General features: G+C 41.0%; 2 protein-coding genes across 3 annotated transcripts; both read left to right on the top strand.

Moving 5' to 3' along the window:
* The first annotated feature begins 1,124 nt into the window (after positions 1-1,124).
* On the top strand, positions 1,125-5,587 carry LOC122764772 (tumor necrosis factor receptor superfamily member 11B-like). Its single transcript, XM_044018703.1, has 5 exons — positions 1,125-1,156; positions 1,557-1,673; positions 3,291-3,693; positions 4,114-4,290; positions 4,590-5,587. The coding sequence occupies exons 2-5, from the start codon at positions 1,671-1,673 to the stop codon at positions 4,919-4,921; spliced, it is 915 nt and encodes a 304-aa protein (XP_043874638.1). The 5' UTR covers positions 1,125-1,156; positions 1,557-1,670; the 3' UTR covers positions 4,922-5,587.
* A 1,338-nt stretch (positions 5,588-6,925) lies between these two features.
* Positions 6,926-17,497, top strand: LOC122764769 (F-actin-uncapping protein LRRC16A). Of its 2 annotated transcripts, none has more exons than XM_044018698.1 (8): positions 6,926-7,156; positions 11,078-11,175; positions 11,914-11,964; positions 14,853-14,912; positions 15,546-15,667; positions 16,206-16,303; positions 17,047-17,117; positions 17,355-17,497. In XM_044018698.1, the coding sequence occupies exons 1-8, from the start codon at positions 7,129-7,131 to the stop codon at positions 17,448-17,450; spliced, it is 624 nt and encodes a 207-aa protein (XP_043874633.1). In that variant the 5' UTR covers positions 6,926-7,128; the 3' UTR covers positions 17,451-17,497. The 2 variants fall into 2 exon arrangements, with proteins under 2 accessions (XP_043874633.1, XP_043874634.1); XM_044018699.1 differs by having other exon boundaries at positions 16,202-16,303; positions 17,355-17,421.
* The last annotated feature ends 235 nt before the right edge of the window (positions 17,498-17,732 follow it).

Raw genomic sequence — 17,732 nt, 5'->3', positions numbered from 1 at the left:
GTGTGTGTGAGGTGTGGAAACTGTGAATGAGTTCAGTTCAGTTTAGTTCAGTTCAGTTTAGTTCAGTTCAGTTCAGTTCAGTTCAGTTCAGATTTATAGCCCTTGTATTTTTCCTCCTTGGGAAAGTTTTTTGTTGGTTCATTTTCACAGCCTCTTTAGGAATTCCAATCATTATGATTGTGACTTACCTTTAAGTTTTGTTTTCATTCTTAGTTAGTTAGGATCGCCAATCATTAGGCTTGTGCCTTGAGTTTGTTTTCTTTTTGAAGTGCTTAGAGCCTTGTTTTTCCTCCGTTTGGAGAGTTTTCTGTTTAAGTTTTTTTATGATAATCATAGTCTAAGTTTGTTTCCTCTTCGGAGTGATTTTTTGTTCCGCAACGTTTCTCTTGTAGAGCGTTGCGCTCGCCAATTGCTATAGGTTTTCATAGCCACGCTGTTGTTTTTCCTCAGCAAAGAGGACCTTCCTTGAGAATTGTTAAGAGTGTCAGTAAAGATTATTAAAAGTCCTCGCTGTTCCGTCTTGTCATTTAACACGGACCGTGTTGATTCCATGCACTTCACATTCACTCAGTGAAACTTTGCTGTAGCTTCCATTAGCATCACTGAGCTACAGCTTCCTTTCGTTCACGGCGGTGCTAACGCCAGTATGTTAGCATAGCATAGCGCCCGTGCGTGCGTGTGTGCGTGTGTGTGTGTGTGTGTGTGTGTCAAACACAAACTTCAGAGAGACTCAAGTTCACTCATAGATTCAGTCCAAAGACGCCAATGGTCGGTGAAACATTTTCTTTACTTTCATGGTGTTTGAAATTCTGCTTCAAATGTTTATGTTTCAAAAAGTTAAATGTTAAAACTTTATTAAAAATGTGGAAATGGATGAAATTTGATTTTCTTTATTTAAAATGTTTAAATTTATTTAAAAAAATGTAATTAAAATTGTAACTTTTGTTTCTGTCTTTCAAGGTTTACAACCTCATTTACTGTCCACACCAATCAACTGACGAAGCCAAAAGGAAAATAAAAGTGATTGAGTTGGAAATTTGAGTTGTCCTTGTGTCCTTTGGATGTTGAACAAGAGGACTTGACAGGCTGTGTAAATCTCTATGGACTTTGGTGTGGGAGAGTGAGTGGATTACAAACATCAGTTTCCTGTCTCACAGTGAGTACTTTTTGTTGATTAATCTGCAAAATATGACACAAAGAAAGAAAGAGGAAGGAAATCAGATTCATATGTTAAATCAAAGTCAAATTACTCACTTAAATGTTTAAGTCATTTTTATGTTATATACATATGTTTATATGTCACATTTCATTTACAGTATATGTATTTTTTCAAGAAAATATATTCAGCATATATAAAAATATATTATCTACATGTTTTGACTTTTATTTGTACATAAACACAAAATAAGAGTATGTTTTGACCATATATATATATATTTACACTGTATATGTACACACACAAATATACATATGTACATATGGATGCATATATTTATGTATTATATTTATATAAAACACAAACATTTAGATGATGACATCACTGTGACATTTTACAGTACTGATGTAAAGGGGCGTGGCCTGTGTGTGGGGGATTCCTTTATAAGACCAGAAGAAGAACAGAGAACACACACACACACAGAGAGAGACTGCAGAGGCGACAGCAGCTGAACATGGTGAGTGAACACGTGTGTATGTATGTTGACATGATCTCACGTCATCTCGTTTTGTTTGTTTGTGTGTGTGTGTGTGTGTGTGTGTGTGTTACATCCATGGCATGTGTTATATTTATACACGTGTCTGTGTGTACGTGGATAGATGTGATTTATATATTATTATAGACTTTTGTTGTGTGTATATATATATATATACACACACACACACACACACACACACACACACACACACATATATATATACATATAGACATAAAGATACATGTGAATGTAAAAAAACATGCTCTGTACAGAGTATGTAGTAGTAGTGTGTGTAGTATATATGTGAGAATATACTTATATGCATTTATTCCATTATAGTCTGTATATATAAACAAAAAGAATGTTTTATACACATAGTATAGATGGACACTATGAATGTAAATCATGTTTAGTTGACAGTATACATGTACTGTGTCTATGTGTATATGAACATACACAGTTTTATACACGTTTGTTTATATGTAATTTTAGAATGTTGTGCATACACAGTAGCGTACGGTAAAAGTTTCAGTAAAAACACGCACAAACACACACAACCACATACAAAACACACTATTATGGACTATAATCACGAGATAGTGCATCTATAGGCTACTGCATCATTAGCACCACATGTTCCGTTAAGTCACTCAGCAGTTTCACAAACCACTATATGACACAAAAACAAGCTTCCACATAAGCATAGACGTCAGCTACGCGGGGAACACGTCACTATTTATGATCAACACTTTTGTCCTCACCACTTGTAAAACATGTTAGAAATTCAACATTAACACTCCAACTACCGTAAATGATGAACCTCTTGGGTGTAGGTCTTCCTCTTGAAATCATTTCCTTCTTTTCTCCACACGAAGGAGATCAGAGACATGATGGATCAGTGGTGTTAATGCAGTGATCACAGTTTACTTCAAAACCCGCCAAAGGTTCAAACGTCGTTGATGACATCACTGGGGGCTCGCGCCAGACTGTCACTATGATATCACATTTTGATTGGCTGACGACACACGTCAGTCAAAGTTAGAATCAAATAGGAAAGGCCAGCAATACGACTTGAGCGGGTCCACGGAGCTATGATGCGTTTAATGACATCCAGGAAAATCCAGCTCCGCTTCACATGGAAATATAATCATAACATACTGAAAAAGTCATTGAATTCAGACACACATTCATTTGATTATTAAAAACAATAATCATAATGATAAAATACTTTTTTGATATTGTCAGCCCACCACTGTGTATATAGTATATATGAACATATATTTTTAAAATATATGTGAAATTTAGAAAAATATACAGAACATATGAGATATATTATCTATATGTTTTTTGTCAGTTTTGATAAACATATTTATACATATACACGGATGTTTCTTTTTCACGTGACATGATGTATTTTAAATGCTTTTAAAAAAATTATATTTTACAAATTCTATATACATATATAAATGAAATGTTTAAAATACATCATGTCATGTACAGTATTTTTTATACACAGTACAGGGAATAGGAAGTAAAAAACCTTTTCCTCCGCCTCTTCCTGCTCCGCCTCTTCCTGCTCCGCCTCTTCCTGCTCAGACTCCCTTGCCGCTCCTGACCCTGGCTCTGCTGGCCGGCTTGGTGTCGCTCACAGACTCGGCCACCGCTCCGCTCCTGACCTTCAGACTGAACGACCCGGTGAGCGGCCGGGTGCTGGAGTGCGACCGCTGCCCCCCCGGGACGCACCTGGGGGCACACTGCACGCCCGTGCGCAGGAGCGTGTGTGTGCAGTGTCCGACGGGCTCGTTCACGGAGCGGTGGAACTACATCGACAGGTGTCTGCGCTGCGGCGTGTGTGCACAGAACCAGGTGGTGCGACAGGAATGTAACGCCACCAACAACTGTCAGTGTGAATGTAAACAAGGGTTCTACTACGTCACAGACATGGACATGTGTCTGCAGCACAGGGACTGTCCACCAGGAGAGGGCGCCCTCACTGCAGGTACTACTGACCACCAGCTACTGACCAACTACTACTAACTACTGACCAGCTACTACTAACCAACTACTGACCCACTAGTACTAACTAGTACTAATTACTGACCAACTACTACTAACTACTGACCAGCTACTACTAACTACTGACCAACTACTGACCCACTAGTACTAACTACTACTAATTACTGACCAGCTACTGACCAACTACTAACTACTGACCAGCTACTGACCAACTACTACTGACTATTGACCACATCAGCAGCGACATCAAAGACAACAACACAGTGTTGTAACCATGACGACGGATGTTTTAAAGACTGAATGAGAGGGAAAATGATTTTCACTGCCACTCAGAGGCAAACGGGCGTAACTGCATCAGACGTCTGTCTGTCTGTCTGTCTGTCTGTCTGTCTGTCTGTCACAGGAACTCCTGACAAAGACACAGAGTGTCACGTCTGTCCAGACGGAACCTTCTCCGACGTCTTCTCCGCTCACCTGAACTGCTCACAACACAAGGGCTGCGACGCCGCGGGGCTGTCGCTGCTGCTCGCCGGCGCCACCTGGCATGACAGCGTGTGTGTGCGCTGTGGAGAGCTCGCAGGTGAGACTCAGGTGTTCCTACAGCTGATTCAAGATTTTTAGTTCCCGAGTTTAATCTTGAAGTCCATGTTCCGTGTTTTTCTTCACTCGGGGGGGCGTGTCCTAATTCAGGGTCCAATCATGCAGTTTTCTTTGATTGTTAACTCCTCCTCCCCCTCCTCCTGACTGTAAATTCTGCCAGTTAAAGAACTTTTCTGTCAAATTCATAATTTTGAATCCGCTGGTGAAAGTGGGCGGGGCGTCAGTCCAGGTCTTTTCTCCGTCTCCTGATTGGCTGACAACGATGTTTTCTTCTCGCAGACGAAGCCGTCTACCTCAGAGAAATCCTGCCCGCCTTCTTCCTGCACCACAGAGCGACGGGCAGGCGTCTGCGTCGGATCGTGAACCACCTGCCGTCTGAGGACGGAAGGAAACAGGGCGGAGCCTCGGGGCTGAGCAACTCGGAACTCCAGGCCCAGTTGAGCGCCTGGATCGCCTCCGCCACGGCGCCACGGCTCCAGAAGCTTCCAGAGATTGTGAAGAAAGCGGGAATGATCAGCGCCGGAGAACGTCTGCAGAACAAGTTCAGTAGAACCGACAAGAACCTGAGGGAGGTTTGTGGCATCGGGAACGAGATTGGACCGTCGGATTAAGACGAGCCGGACTTTCGGACGCACTTTCAGCACCTTCAAATGGACCTGGTCAACTTGTGTTTCCGACGTTTTGATCTTCTCGTATAAAAAGTACATTCTCACGCGGCGTTATTCGCTGACTTTCGAGTCTCAGCTCCGCCCTCTCTGCGTTTGCACGTACAAATGCGAACGTTCCTCTGGATGAATCGCAGTGCTGAGTTGACGTGTTTAATTATTCGTTGAAATTCACAGATTTGCGTTGACTTTGCTTGTAATGCGTCGCAGTTGATGTGAAAGTCACATGATGTTAAAAGTCCCTTGGTTTCTATGGTAACCACACTTATGTCCTGCCGCTCCATTCACGTGTCGCCTAGGTCGCCATCTACTGGAGGAAAAATAGATGGGAATAAAAATCTTAACTTCTCTGAACATAGCTTCTAATATCAAACGTGTCAAATTTAAACAGATTTTGTTTATTCTAACATTTATTGTGTAAATTTGTTTTATTACCATTTAGTTTTATTACGTGTGTGTGTGTGTGAGAGCAGAGGATGATGATAAACCACAAATGGCATCTGAAGGTCAAAGGTCTTTGTCGTGTTGAGATGTGGGAGTGTTGACATTTCAAGTCACTCACAGCGACACTCACTCACTCACTCTCCCAGTTCAAGGTTTGCAGCAAAAGGTTTATTTTTTACACAAATAAAAGTCTTTGCAATGACTCACTTCATAATGTTTGCTTTTAAATGTGATTCCACGCACGCACGCACGCACACACACGTGGACCTGTGGCTACGCAGTGATGACGCTTCATCTGTCCCGCTCCTCCACCTCGGCTCAGTTTCATGTTTGATGGGATGTAAAAGAAAAGCTGCACGCTCCAGGTCCTGTAAGACACAGGCTGGGTTTGTGAGCGCTCCCCCTTCAGGCCAACACAAGCATCACATCCTGAGCATCTGAGCGTCACGATACGTTACTGCCAATCAGCGCCACAGCCCGCGTGTGACTTCAAGGTCTGCCTCGCGATCTTCTCCAAGGTCCTGGAAAACATCCGAGACGAATCCTGAACCAACTTTAGACCCTGACGTCAAACGTGGACTGACGTCATTTCAGACATTTCCTGGAAACTCTCTTGTCAACACTCACACAAGAATATCTGAAGGTTCAGGAACATCTTCACTGAAGCATTTCCTGTAACAATGTCACACACACACACACACACAGACACACACACACACACACACATTAATAAAACATGTTTTTGATCAAGTTAGAGACATGATTGTCGTCAGTTAGATTTTATTACAGCAGCTTTTTCTAAAAAGCAAAACGGAAGAAAGAAAACAACGACTGGTCTGACACCATATACAATTCTTACAAATGTCAGTTATATATAAATATATAAATGACATAAATATACATGAAAACGCATAGAATTCTCAGGTCAAAGTCAAGGAAATAGAAAATCCGCAAACTTTTCATCAAAATCAAGAAAAAAAAAATGAAAAGCTGTTTTCAAATGTTGAAATAAACTTTCACAAACACACAGAGTGATGCTTTCATTCTGCTGTGGCTCTGACGCCCCCTGCTGGTTTCACTAAACACTACAGACTTCACCTGACTCACTTTTGAGGGAACAGCAAGCCTGGAAATTGTTGTTATTCATGGTTTGTTTGTTCAAGTTTACAGTTTTAGAATAAATGTTGAGTTTGACGCGCGCAAACAAACAAACGACCACTAGGTGGCAGCAGTGTTCCGCAGACTTTAAAGACATTTAGTACATTACATATTTATATTTATTTTCTGGTAAATGAAAAATAATCTCATCTATATTTTACACACTGGACAGCAGCGTGACAGCGCCACCCACAGGCCTGGCACAAAGAACGGCCACTAGGTGTCAGTGTTGTGCAGCCTTTAAAGAAAAGTTTCTGAGGAGAGAGTGTGTGTGTGTGTGTGTGAGAGAGAGAGAGAGAGAGAGAGAGAGAGAGAGAGAGGGGCGTGATTTGTTGTCACACACACACACACACACATGGACTAACTTCTTTTCTGCGTCTTTAACCGAGTAACGTACCTGCTCGTGCTTGCGCGCGCGCGAGTGGAGCAGACCGGTGACAGATCAGGAACAGTTAGCTCGGTCTCGCGCGCACACACACACACACACACACACACACACACACAGGTGAGGTCTCTCCCGCTCACTCGTGTCAGACGTGTCGCAGGAGAAGATGACGGACATCAGTCACGAGCTGCTGGGTGAGTTTAATCCAGATTAATTCATGTGTGTAACGTGTTCAATGTAATTGAAAATGAACTCGTCACGTCACTGAAAATCGTCTTAATAAAACCACACAATATTACCGTGGATTTACACTTAACAAAGACAAAATGCTGAGGGTAAACTCCTGTTAAGGGATTTTTTTGTGTTTGTTTGTTTTTGAGTGTTTTTCCTCCCCCACTTTTTCCACCTCAGGTATTTTCATGTCCTGAGGGGAAAAAAAAAAGAGTTTACCTGAGAGAGACTCCTGCACTTCCTTATCTGGGGCTGGAGGCGTGTGTGTGTGTGTGTGTGAGAGAGTGTGAGTGTGGGGGGGAGGGGGGTCCTGGGAAAGGGGTGTGTCCTGTGAAATTCCTTTGGATTGTGAGATATTATCACCACAGACTCTCGGATGACTGAACGTCAGAGAGAGAAAAGTGAACAGAGAAAACAGTTAAATTTAGAGTTTCCTGAACGAACTATGGTCTTTGAACGCAGCACTGTTTTGATTTGAAGTCAAAAATCTTCTTTAAATCATTCAATCACTCATTGTGTGAGATTTTAAAGGTATAAAAATACCTTAAAATCATACTTTTAGAGGAGGAGTTAGGATTCAGCCATGGTGTCTTAGTGGTAGAGCCTGTTGTCTTTCAACTGGAAGGTTGTGGGTTCAATTCCTGACTCTGCTCGTCTATGTGTCCTTAAGCAAAGACACTTAAGACCATGTTGCAGCATATGAATGTGTGAGTGGTTATGTTATGAAAGATGAATGGATGAAAACTGTAGTTTTCATCAAGACTAGGAACGCTGTATATAAATACAGACCATAATACCAACTCTTCTTCTAATGACTAACAAAAATAGAGTAAAAATACTCAGTACTGAGTATTCAGTATACTCAGTATATTCAGTATTCAGTATACTCAGTATTCAGTATACTCAGTACTCCGTATACTCAGTGTACTCAGTATATTCAGTACTCTGTATACTCAGTATTCAGTATACTCAGTACTCCGTATACTCAGTGTACTCAGTATATTCAGTATACTCAGTATTCAGTATACTCAGTACTCAGTATACTCAGTGTACTCGTACCACTGGTACTCGAGGTATCTACTCGGTATTCGGTAATACTCAATTACTCCGTATACTCAGTGTACTCGGTATATTCGGTATTCAGTATACTCAGTACTCGGTATATTCCGGTATTCAGTATGCTCGGTATTCCGGTATACTCGGTATTCAGTATACACAGTGTACTCATTATACTCGGTACTCGAGTATACTCGGTACTCCCGATACTTTCGGTATTCAGTATGCTCCGGTACTCAGTGCCAAATTCATTCAGTTTACTTAATACTTGGTACTCAGTATACTCGGTATTCAGTATGCTCGGTACTGGGTATTCGGTATGCTCGGTATTCCGGTATACTCGGTACTCGAAAGTACACCCAGTGCTGGGTATTCAGTATACTCAGTACTCGAGTATACTCCGGTATACTCGGTGTACTCAGTATATTCACGATACTCGGTATTCAGTATACTCGGTACTCAGTATACTCAGTGTTATCTCCGGTATGCTCGTTGCTCCACGAGTATACTCAGTGATTCAGTATACTTTCGGTACTCCGTATACTCAGTGTACTCAGTATATTCAGTATTCAGTATTCAGTATACTCAGTACTCGGTATACTCAGTATTCAGTATACTCAGTATTCAGTATACTCAGTATTCAGTATACACAGTGTACTCAGTATACTCAGTACTCAGTATACTCAGTATACTCAGTATTCAGTATACTCAGTACTCAGTACTCAGTATTCAGTTTACTCAATACTTAGTACTCAGTATACTCAGTATTCAGTATACTCAGTACTCAGTATATTCAGTATTCAGTATACTCAGTATACTCAGTACTCAGTATACTCAGTGTACTCAGTACTCAGTATATTCAGTATTCAGTATATAATTATTCAGTATACTCGGGTGTACTCAATTATATTCAGTATTCAGTATACTCAGTATTCAATTATACTCAATTTTCGGTTTCAGTATACTCGAGTATTCAGTATACTCGGTACTCGATATACTAAGTACTCAGTATACTCAATTCGAGTATACTCGAGTATTCGAATGTACTCGAGTACTTGGTATTCGAGTATACTCCAGTATACTCAGTATTCAGTATACTCAGTATTCAGTATACTCAGTACTCGGTATTCAGTATACTCAGTACTGAGTATACTCAGTATTCAGTGTACTCAGTACTTGGTATTCAGTATACTCAGTACTCAGTATACTCAGTATTCAGTGTACTCAGTACTTGGTATTCAGTATACTCAGTATTCAGTATACTCAGTACTACGTATACTCAGTATACTCAGTATTCAGTGTACTCAGTACTCAGTATATTCAGTATTCAGTATACTCAGTATACTCAGTACTACGTATACTCAGTGTACTCAGTACTCAGTATATTCAGTATTCAGTATACTCGGTATACTCAGTATTCAGTATATTCAGTATACTCAGTACACTCAGTATTCAGTATACTCAGTATATTCAGTATTTAGTAGACTCAGTACTCAGTATTCAGTATACTGAATATACTCAGTATACTCAGTATATTCAGTATTTAGTATACTCAGTACTCCATATACTCAGTATACTGAGTATATTCAGTATTTAGTATACTCAGTACTCAGTATTCAGTATACTAAATATACTGAATATACTCAGTATACTGAGTATATTCAGTATTTAGTATACTCAGTACTCAGTATTCAGTATACTAAATATACTGAATATACTCAGTATACTCAGTATTTAGTATACTCAGTACTCAGTATACTGAATATTCTGAATATACTCAGTATACTCAGTATATTCAGAATATTCAGTATATTCAGTGTATAGTATACTCAGTACTCAGTATACTGAATATACTGAGTATACAGTATATTCAGTATTTAGTATACTCAGTACTCTGTATACAGTATACTCAGTACTCAGTATACTGTATACTGAGTATACAGTATACTCAGTATACAGTATACTCAGTATACAGTATACTCAGTACTCAGTATTCAGTATACTCAATACACTCAGTATATTCAGTAATTAGTATACTCAGTATTCAGTATACTGAATGTACTGAATATACTCAGTACACTCAGTATATTCAGTATTTAGTATACTCAGTACTCAGTTTAGTAAAGTGTTTGTTTTTATTGGACATTGATGAGACGCAGCAGAGACCTTGTGTCCTCTGTTACTGAACCATGAAAGGACGCTTTGTGTCTGCTGCTGCTGCTGCTGCTGATGATGATGATGATGAAGGTGCTGCTGCTGCTGATGATGATGATGAAGGTGCTGCTGATGATGATGATGAAGCTGCTGCTGCTGATGATGATTGGACCTTTATTCTGTGTTTCTATCGTGGTACGGATCAGTTTGGGTCAGGGCTTGTGTTCCCATTGACAACAGTACCTTTACTTGGTGGGCGGAGCCTGATGGTGGCCATGTAGGTTTATTTCCCATGACTCCTTGTGTAAACTATTCCAGCACGTCTGTCACTCAGTGTGTTCACATTTGTGTTAAAAGACCAAGTTTAGTCAAAGACTAAGACAATTTACTTTACTTAACATCACGTTAACGCGACTAAAGCGGAGCTTAGTCTGACTAACATACCTGGATCATGTGACTCATAGTCCGATTACTCCTGCATGTAATCACTTAGTCAGACTAACATACCCGGATCATGTGACTCATAGTCCGATTACTCCTGCATGTAAACACTTAGTCAGACTAACATGGAGCTAGTCTTAGTCTGACTAACATACCCGGATCATGTGACTCATAGTCCGATTGAAACAAATAAATGAACACGCTGTTGTCATGTTTTTTTCTGTCTGTTGTAGAGAGTGTGCGGGAGGCCGTGGGTCGGAAGGTGAAGTTGACCCTGAGGCGGAAAGTCCAGCTGGAGGTCAAAGGTGACAAAGTGGAGAACAAGGTTCTGGTGAGTGACAGATGTTTGACTTCACTTTATTTGAGAAGTTTAAAGTGGTCGTACAATGCTGACTGTGCTGTGAGCGCCCCCTGCTGCTGAAACGATGTCTTTAACAATGTGTTCATATCTTTATCTCGCTGTGAAACACACTTTTTCAACAGGAAACTGAAGTTTGTAAAGCACTCACTCTCCCACACACACACACACTCACTCTCCCACACCAAAGTCCACAGAGAAAATCAGTGATGTTAACGTCACACACACAGGAGCTGCTGATCCACTGCTGCCTCCATCACTAAGTTCTAATGTCTTATTTTGTCACTTGGGCAAATCGTTCACTCAGATTAACCTCAGTGACACAAAGTGACCACACGAGGCAGCAGTGGACCAGCAGCTAAAATCACTGCGATGATCGCTGTGTGTGTGTGTGTGTGTGTGTGTGTGTGTGGGAGAGTGAGTGCTTTACAAACTTCAGTTTCCTGTTGGAAAAGTCTGTCTCACAGTAAAATAAAGACGTGAACGTGTGACGTAGATGTCGTACATTTAAGACGACTTAAGCAGCTATGTGTTTTTTTTTTCATGTTTCAGGTTCTTTTCAGGGAAAAAATAAGAAAGAAATCCCAGAAATTTGGCTTATTTGACTTTCTTGTGTGGTTTTTGACATGGTTTCCTCCCTCCCTTCCTCCCTTCCTTCCTCCCTCCCTCCCTCCTTCCTTCCTCTCTGAATGACGTGTGTCTCTGTTTCAGGCTCTGGCGTCACATCGAGCGTACCTGCTGACAGCCCGAGTCCCATCTAAGGTTGGTGGATCAGTGTTCCTCACTTCTCTTTCCTTTCTTACGTCTTTTCCTGCGTCTCCACAGACGTGCCGCTGCTCGTTCCTCGGCTGTTTTTCTCCTTGTTATAAAATAAACACAACAAGACGTAACATGTTCCTCACACTGAAACTTCACCTCTGGTCCAGACTCAAACATCTCTGCAGCTTCTGCAATTCCCCAGAAATGGTTTTACTTTCTTGAAAACAGGACAAGGTTACAGCAATGCAGCATATGTGTAATTAAATAAACCTAAAATATAGAGACGTTAAAATCAACACCAAGTGTAATCCAGGTCAGTTAAAAAACACTTCCTGTAGTTTCATATAAAGACTGTCACTTTTCTAGATATGACCTAGGATGGACTCTTAAAACAGGATATGTCAGTGTTTGGATCCTCAGGTGGACGCAGACATTTCAGTGTTCTTTAAAAGAAACGTTCGCTGCATATTTGAAACTTGCAGTCTCTCGTCCCTCTCTCTCGGGTGAGGACATGTTTTACCCAGAGACAGAGCAGCTGTGAGAGAAGGAAAAGTTCAGGAGGGCAGAAGAGAGAAAAACAGCCAGGTTTTCTTTTTTCTATGAAATAAAACCTGGAAAACAACAGGAAATTAACTTCTCACCTCAGATTAGAACCAGGATTTAATCGTAAACAAAGTTTTTAAAGTTTCCTCTGTTTGATTTCTTCTCTCTAAATCTAATTATCTATAATATCACTACTTTCCTATTTTACTAGATATTTATCTTGCTAGTTATCCTGGTTATTGTGGTGTAGCTAGCTTTCTTACTCGCTATGTCTTCTTGCTAGTTATCTTGGCACATCTCTATCTAGTTAGCTAGCAAGTTATCTTTCGTTCTATTCATTGTGGTATTTATCCCGCTTTCAATCTTGCTAGCTATTTATTTATCTAGCTACCAGTTACCTAGCTGGTTATCTTTAATTTATCTTAGTATCAATTTATCTAGTGATCTAACTAGTTATTTATCTGTCTTTCTAGTTATTGTGGTATCTGTCCAGCTATCTATCTTGCTAGTTAGTGTAGCATCTCTCTATCTACATGTCCAGTTAGTTATTTTGGTGTCTTTCTCTTTTCTTTTTTTCTTTGTAACTACCTTATTATTGTGGTATTTAGCTAGCTATCCTCCTAGCTATTTATTTATGTAGTTACCGAATTAACTATCTGGTTATGTTACGAGTTATCTTGCCAAATATATTGCTATTTATCTTGGTATCACTTTACCTAGCTATATTTATATAGCTGGTGATCTTGTGTCCATCTATGACGTAATTATCTGTCTACAGTAGCTATAACTAGCTATAGCTATAACTATTTTGCTAACATTAGCTACAACAAGCTAATGAAAATAAGTTGTTTTCTTGTAAAAGAGTTTATTTAGAGTCAGAGTCTTTTCTCACAGTGGTTACTCTGACGACCTCTAAAATCAGCTGACCTCTGACCTGTTGTCGCTGTGTGTGTGTGTGTGTGTGTGTGTGAGAGACTTAAACAGAGGGAGGTTTGTCAGGCAGAAAAAGACAATGGAGGAATTTAACAGCTGGCAGAGGACGAGTGTGTGTGTGTGTGTGTGTGTGTGTGTGTGTGTGTGTGTGTGTGTGTGTGTGTGTGTGTGTGTGCCCCTCTCTTCCTCTCTTTCTATTTCACTTGCACTGAACTTTTTTCTTATTCATTTTCCTGCTCCGCCCTCGCTCTCCTCTGTTTCTCCCACTTCACTGTGTACTCTCTCTCTCCCTCTCTCTCTCTCTCTCCCTCTCTCTCTTCCTGCCTCATAACTCTACATCTTTTCTTTTTCTTCTTTCACTTTATTTTTCACACACAGCACAAACAAAACTAACTTTCTTTCTTTCTTTCTTTCCCCTCCCCCTTTTCTGTCTCACTTGCTTTCTCTTGGCAGCGACTCGAGACTCCACCATTATTATTACTCTGTGTGTGTGTGTGTCTGTGTGTCTGTGTGTGTGTGTGTGTGTGTGTGTGTGTGTCTCTGTGAGAGTGTGTGTACTGTGTGTGTCTCTGTATGAAGTATGTGTGTGTCTGTGTGTGAGAAGTGTGTGTGTATCTGTGTGTGTGTGTGTGTCTGTGTGTGTGTGTATGTGTGTGTCTGTAGTAGAAATTGTGTGTGTATCTCTGTGTGTGTATGTGTGTGTGTGTGTGTGTGTGTGTCTCTGTGTGAGTGTGTGTGTGTGTGTGTCTGTGTGTGTGTGTGTGTGTGTGTGTGTGTGAGGTGTGTGTGTGTGTGTGTGTGTCTCAGGAGTGTGTGTGTGTCTGTGTGGTGTGTGTGTGTCCTCTGTGTGTGTGTGTGTCTGTGTGTGAGGTGTGTGTGTGTATCTCTGTGTGTCTCTGTGTGTGTGTGTGTGTGTGTGTGTGTGTGTGTGTGTGTCTCTGTGTAGGGTGTGTGTGTCTGTGTGTGTGTGTGGTGTGTGTGTGTGAGTGTGTGTGTGAGGTGTGTGTGTGTGAGTGTGTGCTCAGACATTTGCTCTGCAGACTCGTGTTTCTGTTTTTTTAAAGAGTCTTATTCTGTGTTTTTCAGCAGGTCTTCGTCATGGTCTGGCTCACATTTTATCAGCATACACACACAATGTCTAATAAAGCTGCAACTATAAAATATGTTTATTGACAATTAATCCATCAATTATTTTTCAATAAACCAAAAACAATAAAGAGTTGTTTTTGGTTAGAAATGAGCAAAGAAAACAAATAAATGAAAACGAAAACTAATAAATAGCCACAATACGATATAATCACAATATTAAAGTTATAATACGATATTGTCGCGATCAGAATTCAGAATAAGATTGTAAGTATAGGATTAACATCGTCATTGTTTCATAATCATAATCTGTGTCTTCATTGTTTCAGGTTGAACATTCCTTCAGTTACCTGGACGTCCAGGGAATCAGCAGCAACAAGCCCACTCAGGTGAACACACACACACACACACACACACACACACACAGCAACAACAGGTCAGAGGTCAGCTGATTTTAGAGGTCGTCAGAGTAACCACTGTGAGAAAACACTCAGACTCTAAATAAACTCTTTTAAAAAAAACAAAATTGATTTATTTTCTCAAAAGAGCTTAATTTGCTTGTTGTAGCTAATGTTAGCAAGATAGTTAGCTACTGTAGACAGATAACTACGTCATAGATGGACACAACCAGCGAGCTAGCTAACTAGATATCTAGATAGAGACGTGCTAAGGTAACATAAATAGCTTGGGGAAGATAAGTAGTAGCTGGCTAGCTAGATATAGCTTGACAGAGAGATGCCACAATAACAAGCAAGATAGATAAATAGCTAGCAAGACAGGTAGTTAGATAGATACTATGATAACTAGCAAAATAAATAACTATTTAGACAGCTTGGTAAATTGATAATGTAAATAGATAAATGGATAAATCACATTTTCAACTTGGATGTTACGACTTCTGATTACAACTGTAACGCACTTAAGATATTAGCTAATATGAGCTCATTTCAGCGTGTGTGTGTGTGTGTGTGTGTGTGTGTGTGTGTGTGTGTGTGTGTGTGTGTGTGTGTGTGTGTGTGTAGCTGGTGCTGGAGCACGAGCGCGGTCCATGGAGTCTCCGGCTGAGCTCGGTGGAGGAAGTGGACGAGGTCATCGCTCACATCGGCTGCTGTCTGCACCGCATCTGCCCGACAGGTTCACCTGTGTAGGTGTCACACAGTTACCATAGTTACCACGGTTACCACGGTTACCACGGTTACCACTCACACTCCCGAGATGGAGGCATGGGACGTTTTTTATCGTGATCATCATGACAAGTTGTGTCACTTTGACCTGGATACGTTTAAAATATGAGAATTATTTTGTTAGATTTATGTCACAAACGTCTCTGTTTCTGTCTCACTCTTTCTCTCTGTCTCACTCACTCTCTGTCTCTCTCTCTGTCTCACTCTCTCTCTCTCTCTCTCTCTGTCTCTCTGTCTCTCACTCTCTCTCTGTCTCCTCTCTGTCCTGTCTCTGTCTCACTTTCTCTCTCTGTCTCCTCTCTCTCTGTCTCCTCACTCTCTCTCTCTGTCTCTCCTGTGTCTCTCTCTCTCTCTCTCCTGTCTCCTCCTCTCTCTGTCTCTCTCCCTGTGTCTCTCTCTCTCTCTCTCTCTCTCTGTCTCACTCACTCTCTCTCTCTCTCTCTCTGTCTCACTCACTCTCTCTCTGTCTCTCTCTGTCTCTGTCTCTCTGTAAGGAAGAAAGGTGATGAGGAAGTTAAGTCTGAAGCCTCCAGAGCGGACGACCGCCCTCCAGACGATGTGGGACGATCATGGCTCGACGGACGTGGGACCCTGCGGTAAATAAACCTGAAAATATTGACATGATTTTCACTCAGAGACGGAGAGAAAGATCTCTATGTCACATGTCCACGTCTTTATCTCACTGTGAGACAGACTTTTCCAACAGGAAACTGAAGTTTGTAAACCACTCACTCTCCCACACACCCACACACACACACACGCGCACACACACGCCTCACTCTCACCACACTCACACAAATGCTGCTCACGCGCACGCACGCCACACACACTCCTCACACACACGCACGCACAAACACGAACACACACCCGCACACTCTCACCACTCACTCTCTCACCCACCCACGCTCACACACACAAACGCACTCACTCACGCATGCGCACGCATGCACGCACGCACACACCCACGCACACACACACTCACACTCACACAAACGCACTCACACGCACGAACACAGACACACACACTCAGTGTGTGAGAGTGAGTGGTTTACAGACTTCAGTTTCCTGTTGGAAACGTCCGTCTCGCAGTGAGATAAAGACGTGGTCATGTGACGTAGATATCGTAGACTCAATAATAATATTAGTTGTATTATTGTATTAGTCCGTCTCGCAGTGAGATAAAGACGTGGTCATGTGACGTAGATATCGTAGACTCAATAATAATATTAGTTGTATTATTGTATTAGTCCGTCTCTCCACTGAATGTAACTGACTTTGTGTCAATAATCCTAAAAAAACTGAACTATCCCTTTAAACAAAAGTGACTCTTTGTCTTCAGGAGGCTTCTCTCATCAGTACTGGTGTGTGTGTGATCACCTGGGTCTGCCCTACAGAGAGGAAGTCCAGTGGGTCAGTTCTACTTCCTGTTTTCTATCTTCTCCTCTTCCTCGTCTTCTGCGTCTGTCTTTAATAACTCTGACGTCTCATGTGTCCGTCCACTGCTCATCTGTTTTCTGTTTCCCCGTCTTCTCTCCACTCGTTCGCTCTGTGCCGCACTTGAACGCACCGTTGTTAAAGCTGTAAGCCCCATCCCTGTCCCCTGCCCTCATGTCTTCTGCCCCACCTGTTGTCTTCTTCATGTCCCAGGACGTGGACACCATCTATCTCACTCAGGACACCAGAGAGCTCAACCTGCAGGACTTCATTCACCTGGAGAACAGGTATGAACACAACACTGTATGATTTATTGTTTTGATATAAAACAGCTGACAAGTGGTGTCTGGTTTTTACTGTTTTAACTATTTTTTTAATCTGGTGTTATCTGTTTTAACTGTTTTATTATGTTTTTAACCGTTTTTTTATCTGGTTTTATCTGTTTTAACTGTTTTATTATGTTTTTAACTGTTTTTTTATCTGGTTTTAACTGTTTTATTATGTTTTTAACTGTTTTTTTAATCTGGTTTTAACTGTTTTAACTGTTTTATTATGTTTTTAACTGTTTTTTTATCTGGTTTTATCTGTTTT

This window comes from Solea senegalensis, unplaced genomic scaffold, assembly GCF_019176455.1.
Source record: "Solea senegalensis isolate Sse05_10M unplaced genomic scaffold, IFAPA_SoseM_1 scf7180000017656, whole genome shotgun sequence".
In the NCBI taxonomy this organism is placed as follows: Eukaryota; Metazoa; Chordata; class Actinopteri; order Pleuronectiformes; family Soleidae; genus Solea; species Solea senegalensis.
The sequence above is the reverse complement of the archived record's forward strand: the minus strand, read 5'-3'. Positions and strand labels throughout refer to the sequence as shown.